Source organism: Cherax quadricarinatus, chromosome 43 (genome assembly GCF_038502225.1).
Source record: "Cherax quadricarinatus isolate ZL_2023a chromosome 43, ASM3850222v1, whole genome shotgun sequence".
Lineage (NCBI taxonomy): Eukaryota > Metazoa > Arthropoda > Malacostraca > Decapoda > Parastacidae > Cherax > Cherax quadricarinatus.
In genome coordinates, this window is record NC_091334.1 from 17,992,201 (window position 1) to 18,014,753 (window position 22,553).

The following is a 22,553-nucleotide window of genomic DNA, read 5'->3' on the forward strand; positions in this document are numbered from 1 at the left end:
AGGTTCACACAGAACAAATGTGTATGGATATCATCTAGCCAGATATTAGTCCACAAAATAAAGTGTACAGACATGAAACATACAGCTGGGTCATCACTGTACTAAGCCCACTTAGGATGCAGATGCAAATCTCTTTTTGAGACTGAGTCCACACAAGATAATGTAGAAATAGAGGTGAATGCACCAAACAAGTCAAAATCAATTTGAAATATAATGTACTTCACTTGCACACAGTATGTCTAAACATAATCAACACATCAAAATAATAAGTTGTAAACCACTCCACAGCAGCAGCAGCAGCTGTCCCAAAAGCAGAAGACAGTCTACGTTCACACATGACCCCGAGCTGACACTGCTCTCTAAGACTATGTCCAAACATGACAATGTGTGCTAAATCCATAATATGATATGAAAATGCAGAAGGATTTTATGAATGCTGTGAACTTCGTTCAGATTGGTGACCTTTCCTCTCATAGGTTATGTTCACCAGTGAAACATTAAACCAACACCAAATAACGTACAAATGTATGTTACAATTACAGTGATACTCTGAAATGCAAACCCAAATATGATACAAAGTTTGTCATGTTGACAAAATTTTCTATTTTTTTTTTTTTTAATAAACTAGCCATATCTCACTGAGACAGAGTGACACAAAAAGAAAAATGAAGGTTTTCTTTTTAAATTTAGTAATGTATACAGGAGAATGGGTCACTAGCACCTTGCTCCCGGCATTTTAGTCGCCTCTTATAACACGCATGACTTATGGTGGAAGAATTCTGTTCCACTCACGTATGGTAATTTTCTCTTTGCCATGGTTTTTTATTTCACAGGGTCTCTAAGTAAATGACTCCCAGTGATTCTGCAGGGCCGACTGTATTTTGATAATGAACTGGGAGAAATAAGCATCAGCATTAACAAAACCAATTTCATTTTAACTGTGTACTAATAATAGGTGCTACGTAATATTGGCCATGTATTAAACGACCTTGACCTCAATGCACTACCACTAACCTGGAGAATGTGGCTGACCCTAGTAGTAGCGGGGTCACAGGTGACCTCTAACCTCCTGCCTGTTACCAGGATCACTGTCACTTTCTTCACAACACCTCGCTGAAAGAGAAAATAATACAAGTGTATTGGTAAATATACAGAAAATTATCTGAGCAGATCATAGATCAACAAAAATTGCCACAAAATCTGCAAAAATTTGGGTGTGCCAATAAAATTAAATCAAATGTCAAATATGTATAATTATTGTACCATTCATGTATGTCTTTAAATATTATTACTATTATTATTATTATTGATTATTTTATTTTCCAACAAACTGGCCGTATCCCACCGAGGCAGGGTGGCCCAAAAGAAAAAAACAAAGTTTCTCCTTTCAAATTTAGTAATATATACAGGAGAAGGGGTTAATATTATTATTATTCTCATCATAACAAATGTTTTATGGTTAGTGCTGTACAAAAAACTAGAGGCTAATAATACCTCTTCTGAATAAGGTTTATTTAACTAAATAATGGAAAAATTCTGACCATGCTTTCTTCGGAACACAGTACACAAGTGTAATTATTAACGTTCATAAAAAAAAAAAGGCATCATCCTCATATGGGACATAGGAATGTCTCACATTCCTATGTCCCATTTAAAATTTACAAAAGGATTACCTGGGCATCCTGTAATAAAGTAAGAGCCTTCGTTGGTTCTTTGTTTCTCACAACGAACTCTGGTCCTAAGATAGGGGGTAATTTTGTGTTGGCGCATCCCACGACAGTGCTCAGGTGACTGTCTGTGAAATGGTAGAGGCGTGATGGAGTGCGCATCACCAGACGTCTCTTCTTCGGAACCACTTCGTATAGGTTCCGACGTAACTCCGTAGCGGAGTTCCTGGAAATGAGTAACATACCTTTACCTTTGGTGAGTTACGAGAGTCTTATTACTTTTGTGGGTAAATTCTTTCTTTTACTTTTTAAATAGAGCATTAAGTTCAGTCAATCATTTAGCACAGTCATCCTGGGACAACAGGAGGGCATCTAGGACAACAGCATGATGTCTAGAACAACAGGATAGTGTCTGGGGCAACAGGATTGTGTCTGAGGCAACAGCAGTGTCTGGAACAATAGTATGGTGTCTCGGGCAACAGGATTATATATGGGACAACAAGCCAACAAAAAGATGTAATCTGAGCTGGATCAACACTCTAATTCTTGGAAATAAAACTTGACTTAGACACATAATACAGTACAGCTGTTATGCTATACAATCTTCTATTCATGATGAAGCTTTACTAAGTGTTGACTTTATAAAGCTCACTCCTGAGCACAAATGTGGTCTAGAATTAAAGCCAGCTCTATATTCTGTGCCTTTATACCCAATGTGAAAGTGAACATGAATTTTAGTAAAAAAAAAAAAAAAGAGCTTACAACAGTTACAAATACAAATACGTAGTTACAATGCATCAGCTGACTTGTGTGTGTTAATATTAGGGGCGTAACAAAGTATCAGTATCAAACGGAGTCTGCTAATTTTTGTGGTATCGGCACTGACCTAAAAACTAGTATTGGTGTTTGCTAATTTAAGTGGTAATGGTAGGTATCGGCTCTTTTTTAAAATTTTGGCATCTTCTGAACAGTATTGGTGAGAATTCTGGTATCGTCCCATCAATGGTTAATGTGTATTGAGCAGAAACTCTGCTTATAACAAAGCAAAAATAGAGATATAAAAACAATTCTGTGGCTTCAGTACAAACAAATGATATACAGTGGACCCCCGGTTAACGATATTTTTTCACTCCAGAAGTATGTTCAGGTGCCAGTACTGACCGAATTTGTTCCCATAAGGAATATTGTGAAGTAGATTAGTCCATTTCAGACCCCCAAACATACACGTACAAACGCACTTACATAAATACACTTACATAATTAGTCGCATTCGGAGGTAATCGTTATGCGGGGGTCCACTGTATACTGTATTCAGAAATTCAATATTTGGAAAGCAAAGATTTCTGCAGAAGATCAAAATCAATAAGCCACCATCCACAATAAATACTACCTAAATTTGTCCAATGTAAAAATGCAAGATGCATAAACATTGGAATTATTGATCACTCTTCTAGTTATTATTAAAGCAATATAGTTGACCCTGCATAAGTTGTTCTCTTAAAAAATCTGCAAATATGGTAACAGAAGTAACTTAGAGTATACAATCTTAGCCATCAAGGTATATGTAGCCCTCAGTGAATATATGACAAAATATATATCTGTGTATGTACACTGAGGTATATATTAGTTAATATATAGTGAAGCATGTGTGTAGCTCTCATTGCATATATGACTAAATGAATATTACTGTATGTATTTATACACTAATGCTTGTTTTTTTAACACATCAGCTGTTTCCCACCAAGACAGGGTGATGCAAAAAGAAAGAAAAACTTTCATTACCATTCTTTAACCATCACTCATACATAATTAGTGTCTTTACAGAGGTGCCCTGAAGTATCAGTGAATATGCATGGAAATGTGCATATATGCTGCATTCTGAGAGGAGTATATTTCTGCATGCAGAATATACACTAAGAAGTGTGCATCTCTGTGTATATTCACTGACAGTTTACTTTAATCCCAATTTTAATTATTAAAGAATTCTTGACTGCAGGTATACAGGTGAAATGCAGCCTTAAATTACCTCATGCAGTTACATGAGGTCATTTTGTTAAACCTAACAAACCAACAATGATTATTTGGCTACATAAAACAGATAAAACTACTCACTGAACTCAAACGAAGTAGATGTCCTCCTTGAATGATCGTGGGGAAAAATATTGAACATTTAATAAACAAAGTACTACATGTATTGTGCAATGTAATCAAGTCTTTGTATGGCATACAAACAATGCACAGTTATGATTCACAAAATCGTGGTAACACGGTTGCAAACAAATCACGGAATGAGTGGGATTTGAATCCAAGGCAAGTCCTACTCATTCTGTGATTTGTCAGTTTTTTTTTTTTAAGCATTTTGGCCGTTTCTCACTAAGGCAGGGTGACCCAAAAAAGAAAGAAAAAACTTTTATCATCATTCAACACTTTCACCATCACTCATACATAAACCCCTGTCTTTGTAGAGGCACTCAAACACATATAACAGTTTCAATGTCCCTCCAAACTGCTAATATCCCAAAACCCCTCCTTTAAAGTGCAGGTACTGTACGTACTTCTCACTTCCAGGACTCAAGCCTGGCTAACCGGTTTCCCTGAATCCCTTCACAAAATATTACCCTGCTCACACTCCAACAGCTCATCAGGTCCCAAAAACTACTCGTCTCCATTCACTCCTATCTAACACGCTCACGCATGCTTGCTGGAAGTCCAAGCCCCAAGCCCACAAAACCTCCTTTACCCCTTCTTCCAGTTATGATGCTAAAAGTAATGTATAAATTGCTTTTTGATATCATAAACCATTTAGGAGCTTCCTGCCTTAACCCTATATGGGCAGACTGGGTACACTCGTTATAAAAGCTATAAACATAAGAATGGATGGCGACTCAAACTGTGGCCTACGTGAATGCAACAGGCCCAGTGCAACCACTTAGCCACAGAGCTTACAATAGGATGATTTCCCAACCATTCTTCTATTTATTCACTGACAGATGTTCATTATGAGTTACCTTGGGCTCAGTACATAATGTCAGGTCCTGTCAGGGAATGCTGAGTATATCACGATACAATGGTAGACCCTAAATAAAATGCCAAGTATGCTCAGAATATAATGCAGGATCCTGTCTGAGAATGCTGAGTATATTTAGCATATAACTGCAGGTCCTATATAGGAATAATAAGTAGCAGAATATAACTTGTAAACAACCATGGTATGAACATCAACATTTACGAACTGAGCGCTCTGAAACCACTTAACTTCTTACTGATGCTGATCTGTTGATAAGAACATTATAAGCGAATTATTTTCCACAAACACTATTTTCTCCATGATTTTTTCATCAAATACACTAATATTTTGTGTCTGTTCATGTTGTGCATGTGTGAAGCGTGCATTATTTGTTTGGAATAAAATTAGTAAAGAATTGTAAATTGAATAATTTAATAATTTTAGTAATATAGTGTATCACTGATTATCTGGCAACCAATTTTGCTGGCTGCAACATAATTCAGCAGTGTAGCTCAATCCAGCAATATAATATATAATCCTGTGATCACCAGAGAACTGCTACCTTAATACTGGGATCAATCACTACATGGTCCACAAGCAGTCCACAAAGTAGTCAATGTTCTAGTGAATTAGCCAGTCTTCTAGAACAATAAAAATAAGCTTCTGAGCCTTGATGCTACATATTCCAGTTCAATCTTCTTATAAAATGTAAATCTGAATGATAAATAAAAAAATACAGTTAATTTCTTCACATAAGCTGCATTCACAATGTCACTATTTTATAATTTTTCTAGTACAGTGGTACCCCGAGTTTCGTACACATCCCAACTCCAGCAATTATGTAAGTGTATTATTGTAAGTGCTTTTGTAAGTGTATTTTTGGGGGCCTGAAATGGACTAATCTAATTTACATTATTCCTTATGGGAACAAATTCATTCAGTAATGGCACTCGAACAGCCTTCTGGAATGAACTATGTATGAAACTTGGGGTATCACTGTATTGATAATGCATTACTTTTTTTGCACATGATTTTTTGGAGCAGGTGTAGCATGTTCATATATTACTTTCACGTATTCGGGAAAATCACTCGACGCTGGTCATTGTCACAAGATTTTTCCACCAAGTTGTGCCGGCACAACAGCTGGAGCATGATAAGACTGTGTGCATAAGAACAAGTGAAGCTGAGATAGTTGACGACCCTGTGGTGGAAAACAGCGGTGCTTGTTGCCAACTTAATCATGCTAAACTCAATGGACATCAGCTATATAAACCCTGGCCTATAATTACCATTAACATCATTTACTCTCTCTTCATTCACCATCCATATGAATGAATACTGACAATACAGTTGAAAGATATACTAAGGAGATCAAGGTTTTTAAGCTAATGACAATTTTTTTATACCTCAATGGCCGTCTCCAAGGTAGGGTGAACTAACTGCTGTTCTACCAGATGTTTGCTGATATCGCAGTTCAATTTACCCTTCAACTACAACATCCCCACCACTTCGTCAGGGTGCAGGCACTGCCCTTCCCACTTCCAGGATTCAAGTCCAGCTAACCAGTTTCCCTGAATCCTTCATAAATGTTACCTTGCTCACACCCCATACTAACTTCTATCTAACACATTGATATAAGACTGCAGGATGTTCAAGACCCTACAACTCAACACTTCCTTTACCCTCTACCTCCAACTGTTCTTGGGATGATCTCTATCCCTTTTGCCTTTTACCCAAGATTTATAAACCTTTTTCATCATCCTATTCATCTCCATCCTACTGTACCTATTTGATAATCAAAGAAGAATACTGATGTCAAATATATGATTATAGATGCAATGTTCAGACACATCACTCAATGACTAAGTAATGTGAAAGTCACATATCATGCTGGAAGATATTTATTTCTTACTCATGTGTGTATATATCTGTCTTTTCTATCATAAAATGAATTCAGCCTGATATTTCAACAAGTGTAGCTTGCATCGATATGCACTACACCTGATAAATAAAGACAAATAAAAGTAGTATTCCAAGAATAAGAGTGTGGAATAAAGTCAATAATGTCAACTGAACACAAAGACTACATAAGACTTACAGAAGATTGTCAACAGACATTGCTCGTGATCGTGGAGGTTTCTTAGGAGGAACCTTTTTCTGCGTGCCTGGTGCTCCTCCTTCCTGTGCCTCCATGACTGGAGTCTTGTCAAGAGAGAAAAAAAAAAATTATATATACCAAGTCAACTAATACTTACAGTGCTTTAATTCTAATTTTTTTTTTTTTCAACAAGTCGACCGTCTCCCACCGAGGCAGGGTGACCCAAAAAAGAAAGAAAATCCCCAAAAAGAAAATACTTTTATCATCATTCAACACTTTCACCACACTCGCACATTATCACTGTTTTTGCAGAGGTGCTCAGAATACAAAAGTTTAGAAGCATACACATATAAAGATGCACAACATATCCCTCCAAACTGCCAATATCCCAAACCCCTCCTTTAAAGTGCAGGCATTGTACTTCCCATTTCCAGGACTCAAGTCCGACTATATGAAAATAACCGGTTTCCCTGAATCCCTTCACTAAATAATACCCTGCTCACACTCCAACAGATCGTCAGGTCCCAAGTACCATTCGTCTCCATTCACTCCTATCTAACACGCTCACGCACGCTTGCTGGAAGTCCAAGCCCCTTGCCCACAAAACCTCCTTTACCCCCTCTCTCCAACCCTTTCGAGGACGACCCCTACCCCGCCTTCCTTCCCCTATAGATTTATATGCTTTCCATGTCATTCTACTTTGATCCATTCTCTCTAAATGACCAAACTACCTCAACAACCCCTCTTCTGCCCTCTGACTAATACTTTTATTAACTCCACACCTTTTCCTAATTTCCACACTCCGAATTTTCTGCATAATATTTACACCAAACACTGCCCTTAAACAGGACATCTCCACTGCCTCCAACCATCTCCTCACTGCTGCATTTACCACCCAAGCTTCACTATACTTTCATACATTCCCTTCTTTGCCTCCATAGATAATGTTTTTTGACTCCACATATACCTCAATGCACCACTCACCTTTTTTCCCTCATCAATTCTATGATTAACCTCATCCTTCATAAATCCATCCGCCGACACGTCAACTCCCAAGTATCTGAAAACATTCACTTCTTCCATACTCCTCCTCCCCAATTTGATATCCAATTTTTCTTTATCTAAATCATTTGACACCCTCATCACCTTACTCTTTTCTATGTTCACTTTCAACTTTCTACCTTTACACACATTCTCAAACTCATCCACTAACCTTTGCAATTTTTCTTTAGAATCTCCCATAAGCACAGTATCATCAGCAAAATGTAACTGTGTCAATTCCCATTTTGAATTTGATTCCCCAAAATTTAATCCCACCCCTCTCCCGAACACCCTAGCATTTACTTCCTTTACAACCCCATCTATAAATATATTAAACAACCATTGTGACATTACACATCCCTGTCTAAGACCTACTTTTACCGGGAAGTAGTCTCCCTCTCTTCTACACACCCTAACCTGAGCCTCACTATCCTCATAAAAACTCTTTACAGCATTTAATAACTTACCACCTATTCCATATACTTGCAACATCTGCCACATTGCTCCTCTATCCACTATCATATGCCTTTTCTAAATCCATAAATGCAATAAAAACTTCCCTACCTTTATCTAAATACTGTTCACATATATGCTTCAATGTAAACACTTGATCTACACATCCCCTACCCACTCTGAAACCTCCTTGCTCATCCACAATCCTACATTCTGTCTTACCTCTAATTCTTTCAATTATAACCCTACCGTACACTTTTCCTGGTATACTCAGTAAACTTATTCCTCTATAATTTTTACAGTCTCTTTTGTCCCCTTTCCCTTTATATAAAGGGACTATACATGCTCTCTGCCAATCCCTAGGTACCTTCCCCTCTTTCATACATTTATTAAACAAAAGTACCAATCACTCCAACACTATATACCCCCCTGCTTTTAAAATTTCTGTCATGATCCCATCAGTTCCAGCTGCTTTACCCCCTTTCATTCTACGTAATGCCTCACGTACCTCCCCCACACTTACATTCTGCTCTTCTTCACTCCTAAAAGATGGTATACCTCCCTGACCAGTGCATGAAATTGCTGCCTCTCTTTCTTCCTTAACATTTAAAAGTTCCTCAAAATATTCTCGCCATCTACCTAATACCTCCATCTCCCCATCTACTAACTCCCCTACTCTGTTTTTAACTGACAAATCCATACTTTCCCTAGGCTTTCTTAACTTGTTTAACTCACTCCAAAATTTTTTCTTATTTTCATTAAAATTTCTTGACAGTGCCTCTCCCACTCCATCATCTGCTCTCCTTTTGCACTCTCTCACCACTCTCTTTACCTTTTTTTACTCTCCATATACTCTGCTCTTCTTATAACACTTCTGCTTTGTAAAAACCTCTCATAAGCTACCTTTTTCTCTTTTATCACACCCTTTACTTCATCATTCCACCAATCACTCCTCTTTCCTCCTGCCCCCACCCTCCTATAACCACAAACTTCTGCCCCACATTCTAATACTGCATTTTTAAAACTATTCCAACCCTCTTCAACCCCCCCACTACTCATCTTTGCACTAACCCACCTTTCTGCCAATAGTCGCTTATATCTCACCCGAACTTCCTCCTCCCTTAGTTTATACACTTTCACCTCCCTCTTACTTGTTGTTGTCACCTTCCTCTTTTCCCATCTACCTCTTACTCTAACTGTAGCTACAACTAAATAATGATCCGATATATCAGTTGCCCCTCTATAAACATGTACATCCTGGAGCCTACCCATCAACCTTTTATCCACCAATACATAATCTAATAAACTACTTTCATTACGTGCTACATCATACCTTGTATATTTATTTATCCTCTTTTTCATAAAATATGTATTACTTATTACCAAATCTCTTTCTACACATAGCTCAATTAAAGGCTCCCCATTTACATTTACCCCTGGCACCCCAAATTTACCTACTACTCCCTCCATAACATTTTTACCCACTTTAGCATTGAAATCCCCAACCACCATTACTCTCACACTTGATTCAAAACTCCCCACGCATTCACTCAACATTTCCCAAAATCTCTCTCTCTCCTCTACACTTCTCTCTTCTCCAGGTGCATACAGGCTTATTATAACCCACTTTTCACATCCAATCTTTATTTTACTCCACATAATCCTTGAATTAATACATTTATAGTCCCTCTTTTCCTGCCATAGCTTATCCTTCAACATTATTGCTACTCCTTCTTTAGCTCTAACTCTATCTGAAACCCCTGACCTAATCCCATTTATTCCTCTCCATTGAAACTTTCCCACCCCCTTCAGCTTTGTTTCACTTAAAGCCAGGACATCCAGTTTCTTCTCATTCATAACATCCACAATCATCTCTTTCTTATCATTTGCACAACATCCACGCACATTCAGACTTCCCACTTTGACAATTTTCTTCTTCTTATTCTCTTTAGTAATCTTTACAGGAAAAGGGGTTACTAGCCCATTGTTCCCGGCATTTTAGTTGACTTTTACAACACGCATGGCTTACTAATTATCAATTATCAATATAAATCTTCCTAATTCTACAACTTGTATTTTAAAATTATGACTAATGGTGTATAAAGAACACAAAAGAACAATACAGTGACTGGAACAATACGCAAATAACCCACACATAGGAGGAAGAAACTTTATGACGATGTATTGGTCCAACTTGAACCACGTGGGTTATTTGTGTAATGGTGCATAAATAAGGAAGAGTCACCCAACTGAGGTAGGGTGACCCAAAGAAGGAAGAGGAAGCACTTTCACAGTTACTCATTTAATCACTGTTTTGTCAAAAGCATATGATGACATCACAGTTCAAAGGGTCTACCCCATCACCAGAGTAGCAATAACCTTACCCCTCCTTCAGAATACTGTACAGACAATGTGCCTCCTACCTCAAGGACTCAAGTCTGGCTAACAGGTTTCCTTGAAACCCTTCATAAATGTTACCTTGATACTCTCCAACAGTGTCAACTCACTTGCCTCCACTCACTCCCATCTACTGTAAGTTGCTCAGCCACGTCAAACTTAAGGAACTTAAAGCTCAACTAGGTTTGCTAGGTTAAGGCAATCATACTTGATACCACAACTGTTTTCTCTCAGACACTTTAAAAATACATACCAAAGGAAATTCTTTTTTAAACACAGGGGCATCACCTACCAAAGCAAGGTGACCCAAAGGAAACACAGTCACGACTCATGGAATCATAACAACATAAATGCAAACAAACTATGGTACAGGTGGGGCTCGAACTCATGGCAAATGAGTCATAAAACTCCAGGCAACAGTCACTATCAATCGCTCTCTGGAATACCTATTAAGATCTGTTAAGTTAGCGCTAAACATTGTACATTAGCCTTGATTACACACCTTCATAATGCCAGCTACTGTGGCACTTCTGGTAACTGTGACTGTTCTGGAATCCTTGTAAGGAAAAATATTGTCCGAGTTGCCTTCTGGAGATGTCTTGACTGGCGAGGTCTGAGTTGATGACACCTCTAAGATAGATTTCATGGTGCCTCTCATGGAAGGCAACTTGCTCCATTCAAGTGAGTTTGGTATGATATTTTCTTTTTTTGAACTTATAGTATCCATTGAGTGAAAGTTTATCTTTGATGTTAAAAGGTTAGTCTGAGGATTTTCACTTGACATCTGTGAAAACACATAGCAGTACAGATACATGAACAATCAAGTAGTGGATACATATCTTGTACAATGTCGTAATGAATGGTTTGAAAAACCGACAAGTTGAAGATTGAGACACTTATGCAACATATGGGAATCTTTATTCAGGAAACGTTCTGCCACACAGTGGCTTCATCAGTCCAGTACAAAGTAGAAAGGTGTAAGGAGAGGAGTAGTTCGAGGTAATCAATCCCCAGCCTGGAGTCGATGTGTTCAGTCCATCAATCTTGTCGAATGTACAGCATAGGCCCGTAGATGTGGCTTATATACTGTGGTCAGGTGAGGCGAAGCAGGAGGAGGTGGGGTCATAGTGGTACCATCCACTAGTCGAAGTAGGTCTTCGTCCAAAGACCTACTTCGAAGCCATGCTTCCTCCGTAAGCATGGCTTACGGAGGAAGAATTCTGTTCCACTTCCCCATGGAGATAAGAGGAAATAAACAAGAACAAGAACTAGAAATAAAATAGAAGAAAACCCAGAGGGGTGTGTGTATATATATGCTTGTACATGTATGTGTAGTGTGACCTAAGTGCAAGTAGAAGTAGCAAGACGTACCTGAAATCTTGCATGTTTATGAGACAGACAAAAGACACCAGCAATCCTACCATCATGTTAAACAATTACAGGCTTTCGTTTTACACTCACTTGGCAGGACGGTAGTACCTCCCTGGGCGGTTGCTGTCTACCAACCTACTACCTATAAAATATATTTTATAGGTAATAATTTTTGTAGTTCTGTTAGATGCCCAAAATGGTAAAAAATTTTAGACCAAGGTAAGCAAAAATGTCTGGGTATGGTTACCCAATACCCAAAATTTACACTGCATAATACTGTGCTACAGGCTTCATATCTATGAATTTCTTATTCACAAGCTTTTTTCACAGAATGTATCCTTTGCAGATGCATAAGTATTAAGTCCTATTGTGCAACCTTTCATAACAATATATTTTTCTGGAAACTTCATAAGGTTAATTAAGAGTTCTCCTTTCATGCTGTTTCCCAATACAAACAGGCAGATGGACCCATCCTTCTTGTTCCAACTCGTTAACACCAAAGCTCTACTAAACTCTGCCACCAGGGTGTGTCAATGCACATTTCACATTATTGATTATTTACAAATTTTCAGTATAACATATTTATATTTTAGGGTCTTTTTTCGCTATGTAGATTATAGTTAATACTAACTTGGCCCATTTCTTCACTGCACAAATAAGTCACAAAGTTTCTCACAAGCTAACAACTTTGCAAGAGCATGTGATGAAAATAAAAGTTAAAATTAAATTTTGCCAGCTCAGCTGCCTTTAATGGGGTACTTCATAAAAGATGGAAATTTACACAACACATGAGGCAAGTTGAACATCAAAATGGTATACAATACCGACAGGTTGTTAGGCAAGACACATATGCAACAGTTAGACAACTTTATTCCGAAACGTTTCGCCTACACAGTAGGCTTCTTCAGTCGAATACAGAAAATAGGCAGGAACAGTAGAGATGTGAAGACGATGTAATCAATCCATCACCCTTGTAGTCGTAGAATTTGAGGTTGTCAGTCCCTCGGCCTGGAGAAGTTCAGTTCCATAGTCAGGAACTGACTATTTTCTGTATTCGACTGAAGAAGCCTACTGTGTAGGCGAAACGTTTCGGAATAAAGTTGTCTAACTGTTGCATATGTGTCTTACCTAACAACATGAGGCAAGTCTTAAAATGTGTATGTGGGCCAAGACACAAGTAATCAGAACAAGCCTTTATATGGATAATGTTTTACTCTAGGTAGTGTAGGGTGTTCCTGTGTAATTACTTGAAAGACTACTGTATTTAACGAGAAAAAACCATTATCCCAATAAAGGACTGATTTTCATAATTGTGTCTTGGTTTATGTACCTGTCAGTGTTATGCACTTCAAACCAGAAAGAAGACAGCATATTAACGGCTACACTGTCAGAAGAAATGTGAGTGTGTGTCGTAAGTGCTGCAACTTTCATATTGTGACACAATATTGTCAAGATGTCTGGAAATAAAGTGGCGGGGAAATATCAAGAGTACCACATGTCCTTATCCTGTAGGTGAGAATCATGTTCTTTTTAAAATTTTGAGCAATTCAGAGTGCTACCCCAATGACAGCTATTTCATTATTCAATTATGTGACCTGCAGTAACAGCCTGGTTGATCAGGTCCTGATTCACCGCGAGGCCTGGCTACAGACCGAGCCATAGGGGTGTTGACCCTTGAAACACCTCCAGGTGTGTAATTTCCTGACTGGTAATTAACTATAAGAACTTAAATTATGACAAAAACTCAAGTCTTTGGTGAAAAAGAATATCAGAACACCTTCCAGAAATGGTAAAAAGGATGGTAAAGGCTTTCCAGTATTGCTAGGTATTCTAAATTTAAAAAAAAAAAAACATGGAAAAAATGCAAGGGTCTTAGCTCAGGTCAAGATTTTAGGCACTGTGAAAAAAACAGAAAATGGTAAGAAGGTTTTGTGAATTTAAAAAATAGATTTTTCTAATTTAGAACTGAGGAAGAATCTCTGGGGATTCTGAAATGCTTTTCCTAACTTTTTCCCCATTCCTTGTACAGTACAATATACACATTATCAAGTTGTTATTAACCCACTTAAAAGTAACCAAACCTAACTTAACCTACAATGAGTAAAAGAAAGAGGATGGAAAAGTTAAAAGTGTATATTTCTTATTCAAGAACAGGTTGGAGAGGGAAGATTAACACAAAAACCTTTTGCTTTGTAAATTAACAAAAATGACAAACAATGGCTTACATCTACTAGTCTGGTCGATGTCCTGAACGAAGGTGTGAGCTGATTTATGTCTTGCATGCTCGACAAGTGGTTAAAATCTTGATCCCATGTTGTTGGATAAATGTCCGTAGGTTGTGTTTGGGATATCCAGGCAGGTTTAACAGATCCCTGAAATAATCAACAATACAAGAAATTTCATTTTAAGTAAAAGAACAGAACTGCTAATTCCAAATAACCTTGACAATCAGCAGTAATTTTCTGAAAAATTGACCCAACCACTGATATTAGTTGTCTTGAAAAGTTAATTAATCAGTAAACTGCAAACCAGTCAAAGGTAGTTCATACGAGTGAGTGATGAGGATGTTGATTCAGTTCCTCCACGCTTGCTGAACGCTGTGATAAGCTTAATGACGAAGGTCTTCTGCTAGTTGATGTCCTAGTGTCCAGAGCAGAGTAAGACCTCTGTCTTGCCATGACTGGATCAGGTGGCCGAGGAGGTGGTAGTGGGGGGCCCAGCACTTCTTCATAGAGAGATCGTACGATGGCGGTGTAGTTGATACGATCCCGGCTATTTAAACGCTCTACTAACAACTGAAAGAGGAAGCAAAAGTGTCCTTCATCAGCATTTCTTTTTTTTTTTATCATATTGGCCATTTCTCCCTAAGGTTGGGCAACCCAAAGAAAGAAATTCACCATCACTATTTAATAGTTGTCTTTCCAGAACTGCATAGACATCAAAATTCAAATGACCCTTTAAACTATAACATCCCCACCCCTCCTTCAGAGTGCAGGTACTATATGTCCCACCTCCAGGACTCAAGTCCGGATAGCTCTGAGTCCCTTCATAAATGAACAAATGAATGAATATGTATGTATATATATGTGTATGTGTGTGCATGCCCAGTTCTCACACACACACACACACACACACACACACACAAACACACACACAAACACACACACACACACACACACACACACACACACACACACACACACACACACACACACACACACACACACACACACAGTATTAAGAGTAAGAATAACCAACCTGGAAGATATCCACAAGAGTGAGTCCGTGAGCAGGAAGGTTGTGGGTCATGGCTGAGAGTGTTGACCTGAGGCTGGAAGACAGGTTGTTGGTGCTGGCGTGGTGGTGGTGGTGAGGGGTGGTTGCACTCTCCACCATGCCATTGACTGTACTGGTGCCATAAATGCCACTGGTACCGTGCTCGGCAGCTACCCACAGTGTCCGTCCCAGAGAGAACACCAGCATCTGAGGAAGGTGATGCTGTACTTAAGAGATTTTGGCAGATATATTATATGTTCTTATTATTCCTACATCACCCAGCGAGCGTATGTGTGTACTCACCCACGTGTGGTTGCAGGAGTCGCGTCACAGCTCCTGGCCCCGCTTGTGTGTGTGTATTCACCTATATGTGGTTTCAGGGGTCAATTCACAGCTCCTGGTCCCGCCTGTGTGCATATGCATATGTGTGTGTGTGTGTGTGTGTGTGTGTGTGTGTGTGTGTGTGTGTGTGTGTGTGTGTGTGTGTGTGTGTGTGTGTGTGTGTGTGTGTGTTTGTGTGTGTGTGTGTGTGTTTGTGTGTGTGTACACGTCTCTCCCACCCTACCTACCCTCTCTGCTTCAGGTATCTGGTGACCAACCAAGGCTTCTGGAGGCAGGTAGTTGCAGTGTGGGTGTGCTGATGAGTGTGTGGGCGTGGGTAGCAGGTGTACACGCCCACACCGCTGCAACACCACACTCTCTGGTGTGGCTACCTCCACCCTCTCTCTTCCTGCCAACAACATACACACACGTTAATATTACTTAAAAAATAACTACGAAAAAACTAAACCAGTACCACATAACCCAATCAGAGAGAGGGGTATCCCACGTATACCACAGTAAGGTATAACACGTATACCACAGTGAGGTATAACACGTATACCACAGTGAGGTATAACACGTATACCACAGTGAGGTATCCCACGTATACCACAGTGAGGTATCCCACGTATACCACAGTGAGGTATAACACGTATACCACAGTGAGGTATAACACGTATACCACAGTGAGGTATAACACGTATAACACAGTGAGGTATAACACGTATACCACAGTGAGGTATAACACGTATAACACAGTGAGGTATAACACGTATACCACAGTGAGGTATAACACGTATACCACAGTGAGGTATAACACGTATACCACAGTGAGGTATAACACGTATACCACAGTGAGGTATAACACGTATAACACAGTGAGGTATCCCACGTATAACACAGTGAGGTATAACACGTATACCACAGTGAGGTATAACACGTATAACACAGTGAGGTATAACACGTATAACACAGTGAGGTATAACACGTATACCACAGTGAGGTATAACACGTATAACACAGTGAGGTATAACACGTATACCACAGTGAGGTATAACACGTATACCACAGTGAGGTATAACACGTATACCACAGTGAGGTATAACACGTATAACACAGTGAGGTATCCCACGTATAACACAGTGAGGTATAACACGTATACCACAGTGAGGTATAACACGTATAACACAGTGAGGTATAACACGTATACCACAGTGAGGTATAACACGTATAACACAGTGAGGTATCCCACGTATAACACAGTGAGGTATAACACGTATAACACAGTGAGGTATAACACGTATAACACAGTGAGGTATCCCACGTATAACACAGTGAGGTATAACACGTATACCAGTGAGGTATAACACGTATAACACAGTGAGGTATAACACGTATAACACAGTGAGGTATAACACGTATAACACAGTGAGGTATCCCACGTATAACACAGTGAGGTATAACACGTATACCAGTGAGGTATAACACGTATAACACAGTGAGGTATAACACGTATACCACAGTGAGGTATAACACGTATAACACAGTGAGGTATAACACGTATAACACAGTGAGGTATAACACGTATACCACAGTGAGGTATAACACGTATAACACAGTGAGGTATCCCACGTATACCACAGTGAGGTATAACACGTATACCACAGTGAGGTATAACACGTATAACACAGTGAGGTATCCCACGTATAACACAGTGAGGTATAACACGTATACCACAGTGAGGTATCCCACGTATAACACAGTGAGGTATAACACGTATACCACAGTGAGGTATAACACGTATACCACAGTGAGGTATAACACGTGTAACACAGTGAGGTATCCCACGTATAACACAGTAAGGTATAACACGTATAACACAGTGAGGTATCCCACGTATAACACAGTGAGGTATAACACGTATAACACAGTGAGGTATCCCACGTATAAGTGAGGTATCCCACGGATAACACTACGAGGTATCCCACGTATAACAGTGAGGTATCCCATGTATAGCAATAGTGAGGTATCCCACGTATAACTGTGAGGTATCCAAAGTATAAATGAGGTATCCCACGTATAACACAGTGAGGTATCCCACGTATAACACAATGAGGTGTCCCACGTATAACATAACAGTGAGGTATCGCATGTATAACAACAGTGAGGTATCCCATGTATAACAACAGTGAGATATCCCACGCATAAGAGTGAAGTATCCCCAGTATCACCTAACAGAGTAAGGTATGCCCAGTATCACATTACACAGTGAGGTATCCCCAGCATCACCTAACGGTGAGGTATCCCCAGCATCACCTAACAGTGAGGTATCCCCAGTACCACCTAACAGTAAGGTATCCTCAATACCACAACACAGTGAGGTATCCCCAGTACCACCTAACAGTAAGGTATCCTCAATACCACAACACAGTGAGGTATCCCCAGTACCATAACACAGTGAGTTATCCCCATTACCACATAACACAGTAAGGTATCTCCAGTACCACATAACACAATAAGGTATCTCCAGTACCACATAACACAGTAAGGTATCCCTAGTACCACATAACACAAGGTATCCCTAGTACCACATAACACAGTAAGGTATCCCAGTACCACATAACAGTTAGGTATCCCCAGTACCACATAACACAGTAAGGTATCCCCAGTACCACATAAGACAGCAAGGTATCCCCAGTACCACATAACCTAAGGTATTCCCAGTACCACATAACGTAAGGTATCCCCAGTACCACATAAGACAGTAAGGTATCCCCAGTACCACATAAGATAGCAAGGTATCCCAAACACCACATAAGACAGTAAAGTATCCCCAGTACCACATAAGACAGTAAGGTATCCCCAGTACCACATAAGACAGTAAGGTATCCCCAGTACCATATAACCTAAGGTATTCCCAGTACCACATAACGTAAGGTATCCCCAGTACCACATAAGACAGTAAGGTATCCCCAGTACCACATAACCTAAGGTATTCCCAGTACCACATAACGTAAGGTATCCCCAGTACCACATAAGACAGTAAGGTATCCCCAGTACCACATAAGACGGTAAGGTATCCCCAGTACCACATAACCTAAGGTATTCCCAGTACCATATAACGTAAGGTATCCCCAGTACCACATAAGACAGTAAGGTATCCCCAGTACCACATAACCTAAGGTATTCCCAGTGCCACATAACGTAAGGTATCCCCAGTACCACATAAGACAGTAAGGTATCCCCAGTACCACATAAGACAGTAAGGTATCCCCAGTACCACATAAGACAGTAAGGTATCCCCAGTACCACATAACCTAAGGTATCCCCAGTACCACATAACGTAAGGTATCCCCAGTACCACATAAGACAGTAAGGTATCCCCAGTACCACATAAGACGGTAAGGTATCCCCAGTACCACATAACCTAAGGAATTCCTAGTACCACATAACGTAAGGTATCCCCAGTACCACATAAGACAGTAAGGTATCCCCAGTACCACATAACCTAAGGTATTCCCAGTACCACATAACGTAAGGTATCCCCAGTACCACATAAGACAGTAAGGTATCCCCAGTACCACATAACCTAAGGTATTCCCAGTACCACATAACGTAAGGTATCCCCAGTACCACATAAGACAGTAAGGTATTCCCGGTACCACATAAGACAGTAAGGTATCCCCAGTACCACATAACCTAAGGTATCCCACCACAAGTCAACTTAACAATTTCAGTCTAACTTGTCTCACCACCACAAATTAATATTAATTCATAACGCGGATTATTATCATTATTATTATTATTATTATTACTTAAAAAATGCACTGTATATAGTAAGGAATAAAAATTAAAATAAAAAAAATTGAATATATATATATATATATATATATATATATATATATATATATATATATATATATTACAAGAATGACGCACCCAGCCAAGCTAGGTGTTTTACCGTCATCCGAGGACATAGTGGTACACAAATAACCCGCACATAGAAGAGAGGAGCTTACGACGACGTTTCGGTCCGACTCGGACCATTTAGAAAGTCGGACCGAAACGTCGTGGTAAGCTCCTCTCTTATATGTGCGGGTTATTTGTGTATCGTTCCAGTCACGGTATTGTGCCTTTTGCTGTTATTTATATACAGTGGTGTGGGCGCCTCTGAGCTAATTTCATTCTACTCCCCGTTTGTTGTACTAGCCAAACAAACAATATTATTGTAACCACGAACAATACACACACACACACACATACACATACACACACACACATACACACACACATACACACACACATACATACACACACACACACACATACACATACACACACACACACACATACACACACACACACACATACACACACATACACACACACACACATACACACACACACACACACACATACATACACACACACACACACACACACACACACATACACACACACATACACACACACACACACATACACACACACACACACACATACACACATACACATACACATACACACACACACACATGCACACACACACACATACACACACACACACACATACACATACACACACACACACACACACACACACACACACACACACACACACACACACACACAGGGCCAGGAGCTCGGACTCGACCCCCGCAACCTCAACTAGGTGAGTAAACACACACACAGTGAGGCAATGGGAGGAGGAAAGGGCAAAATCAGTGTTTATCCATGGGCTTCAGGAGAGAGAGGAAAGGACACACACTGAAAGGCAGCAGGAAGAAAGAAAGGAGATTGAGAAAATCATCACGGAAATAGGTGAAGAGATGGACGAGATTGTAAATTTTCAGAGAATAGGGGGGTACTCGAAGGGGAGAAACCGACCAATCAAGCTGATTCTCAGGACGGAAACAGTGCGGAACAGGATCCTCCAAGAGAAACCACGATTGAAATACTCGGAAGAGTACAAGAGGGTGTTCCTAGACAGAGACAGAACACAATCAGAACGACAGCAGCTGAGGGAGAGGACAAAAAAGCGAAAGGAGCTAGGAAAAGAGACAAGGCTGGAACCAGCAGAGGTCAGTCAGAGCAGAACAGAACAGCAAGGGCAAGCACACACACAACTATTCTCAGAACCATACAACCTATCACACCATCCCAACACACAATACAATCCATACCCACAGTTTCCACCCAACACCCAGCTATAGAATCCCACAGTACGCTACCAGGTCTCCCACCCTCACAGACCCCCCAAACCACAGTGTTAGAAAGGAAACTGAAGGTATGGTGCATAAATGCTGATGGAATAACAAATAAGTGGGAGGAGTTGCATGAAAGAGTCGAAGAGGCATCACCGGACATCATAGCTCTCACAGAAACCAAGCTTACAAGTATAATAACAGATGCCATCTTTCCAATGGGATACCAGATCCTGAGGAAAGACAGAGGGAACAGGGGGGGGGGTGGAGGAGTGGCATTGCTGATCAAAAATCGCTGGAATTTTGACGAGCTGGAGAGAGGAGACAGCAGAGAAGAAAGTGATTACATAGCGGGAACGCTTCACTCTGGAGGTCCCAAAGTGGTAATAGCAGTGATGTATAACCCACCACAGAACAGCAGGAGGCCAAGGCAAGAGTACGACGAGAGCAATAGAGCGATGGTTGACACACTGGCTAGAGTGGCCAGAAGAGCTCATGCATGCAGGGCAAAGCTCCTGATCATGGGTGACTTTAACCACAAGGAGATCGATTGGGAGAACTTGGACCCACATGGGGGCCAAGATACATGGAGGGCTAAGATGATGGAGGTGGTACTGGAAAACTTCATGTACCAACACGTAAGGGACACTACAAGAGAGAGAGGAGAGGATGAACCAGCAAGGCCAGACTTAGTATTCACCTTAAGTAGTGCAGATATCGAGGACATCACATATGAAAGACCCCTTGGGGCCAGTGACCATGTGGTTTTAAGCTTCGAATACACAGTAGAGCTACAAGTGGAGGGAGATGCAGGAAGATGCAGGAAGGCCAGGACGAATGAAGCCAAACTACAAGAAAGGGGACTACACAGGAATGAGGAACTTCTTGAACGGGGTTCAGTGGGACAGAGAACTGGCAGGGAAGCCAGTTAATGAGATGATGGAATATGTAGCAACAAAATGCAAGGAGGCTGAGGAGAGGTTTGTACCCAAGGGTAACAGGAATAATGAAAAAGCCAGGATGAGCCCATGGTTTACCCAAAGGTGCAGGGAGGCAAAAACCAAGTGTGCTAGGGAATGGAAGAAATATAGAAGGCAAAGGACCCAGGAGAATAAGGAGACCAGTCGTAGAGCCAGAAACGAATATGCACAGATAAGAAGGGAGGCCCAACGTCAATATGAAAACGACAAAGCAGCAAAAGGCAAATCTGACCCGAAGCTGTTATACAGCCACATCAGGAAGAAAACAACCGTCAAGGACCAGGTAATCAGGCTAAGGACGGAAGGAGGAGAGACAACAAGAAATGACCGTGAAGTATGTGAGGAACTCAACAAGAGATTCAAAGAAGTGTTCACAGAGGAGACAGAAGGGGCTCCAGAAAGACGGAGAGGTGGGGTACACCACCATGTGCTGGACACAGTACACACAACCGAGGAAGAAGTGAAGAGGCTTCTGAGTGAGCTAGATACCTCAAAGGCAATGGGGCCAGATAACATCTCTCCATGGGTCCTGAGAGAGGGAGCAGAGGCGCTATGTGTACCCCTAACAACAATATTCAATACATCTATCGAAACAGGGAGATTGCCTGAGGCAAAAACAGCAAATGTAGTCCCAATCTTTAAAAAAGGAGACAGACATGAAGCACTAAACTACAGACCAGTGTCACTGACATGTATAGCATGCAAAATCATGGAAAAGATTGTCAGGAGAAGAATGGT

At 40.3% G+C, this 22,553-nt stretch overlaps 1 protein-coding gene across 7 annotated transcripts in view; it reads right to left on the reverse strand.

Moving 5' to 3' along the window:
* Nucleotides 1–22,553, reverse strand: part of LOC128694147 (tyrosine-protein phosphatase non-receptor type 13) — a 419,661-nt gene that overhangs the window by 82,806 nt on the left and 314,302 nt on the right. For 6 of the 7 annotated variants that reach the window (XR_011393106.1, XM_070093630.1, XM_070093628.1 and 3 more), the window contains 8 exons: nt 15,880–16,040; nt 15,293–15,517; nt 14,584–14,829; nt 14,260–14,406; nt 11,166–11,447; nt 6,773–6,876; nt 1,674–1,893; nt 1,015–1,113 (listed from right to left, as the gene is read on the reverse strand). Coding sequence is in view for 6 of the 7 variants with exons in the window: in XM_070093630.1 (XP_069949731.1) it covers nt 1,015–1,113; nt 1,674–1,893; nt 6,773–6,876; nt 11,166–11,447; nt 14,260–14,406; nt 14,584–14,829; nt 15,293–15,517; nt 15,880–16,040 (1,484 nt within the window). In the remaining variant the exon portion in view is untranslated. The remainder of the gene's footprint in view (nt 1–1,014; nt 1,114–1,673; nt 1,894–6,772; nt 6,877–11,165; nt 11,448–14,259; nt 14,407–14,583; nt 14,830–15,292; nt 15,518–15,879; nt 16,041–22,553) is intronic. The other variant, XM_070093634.1, reaches the window with a different exon arrangement.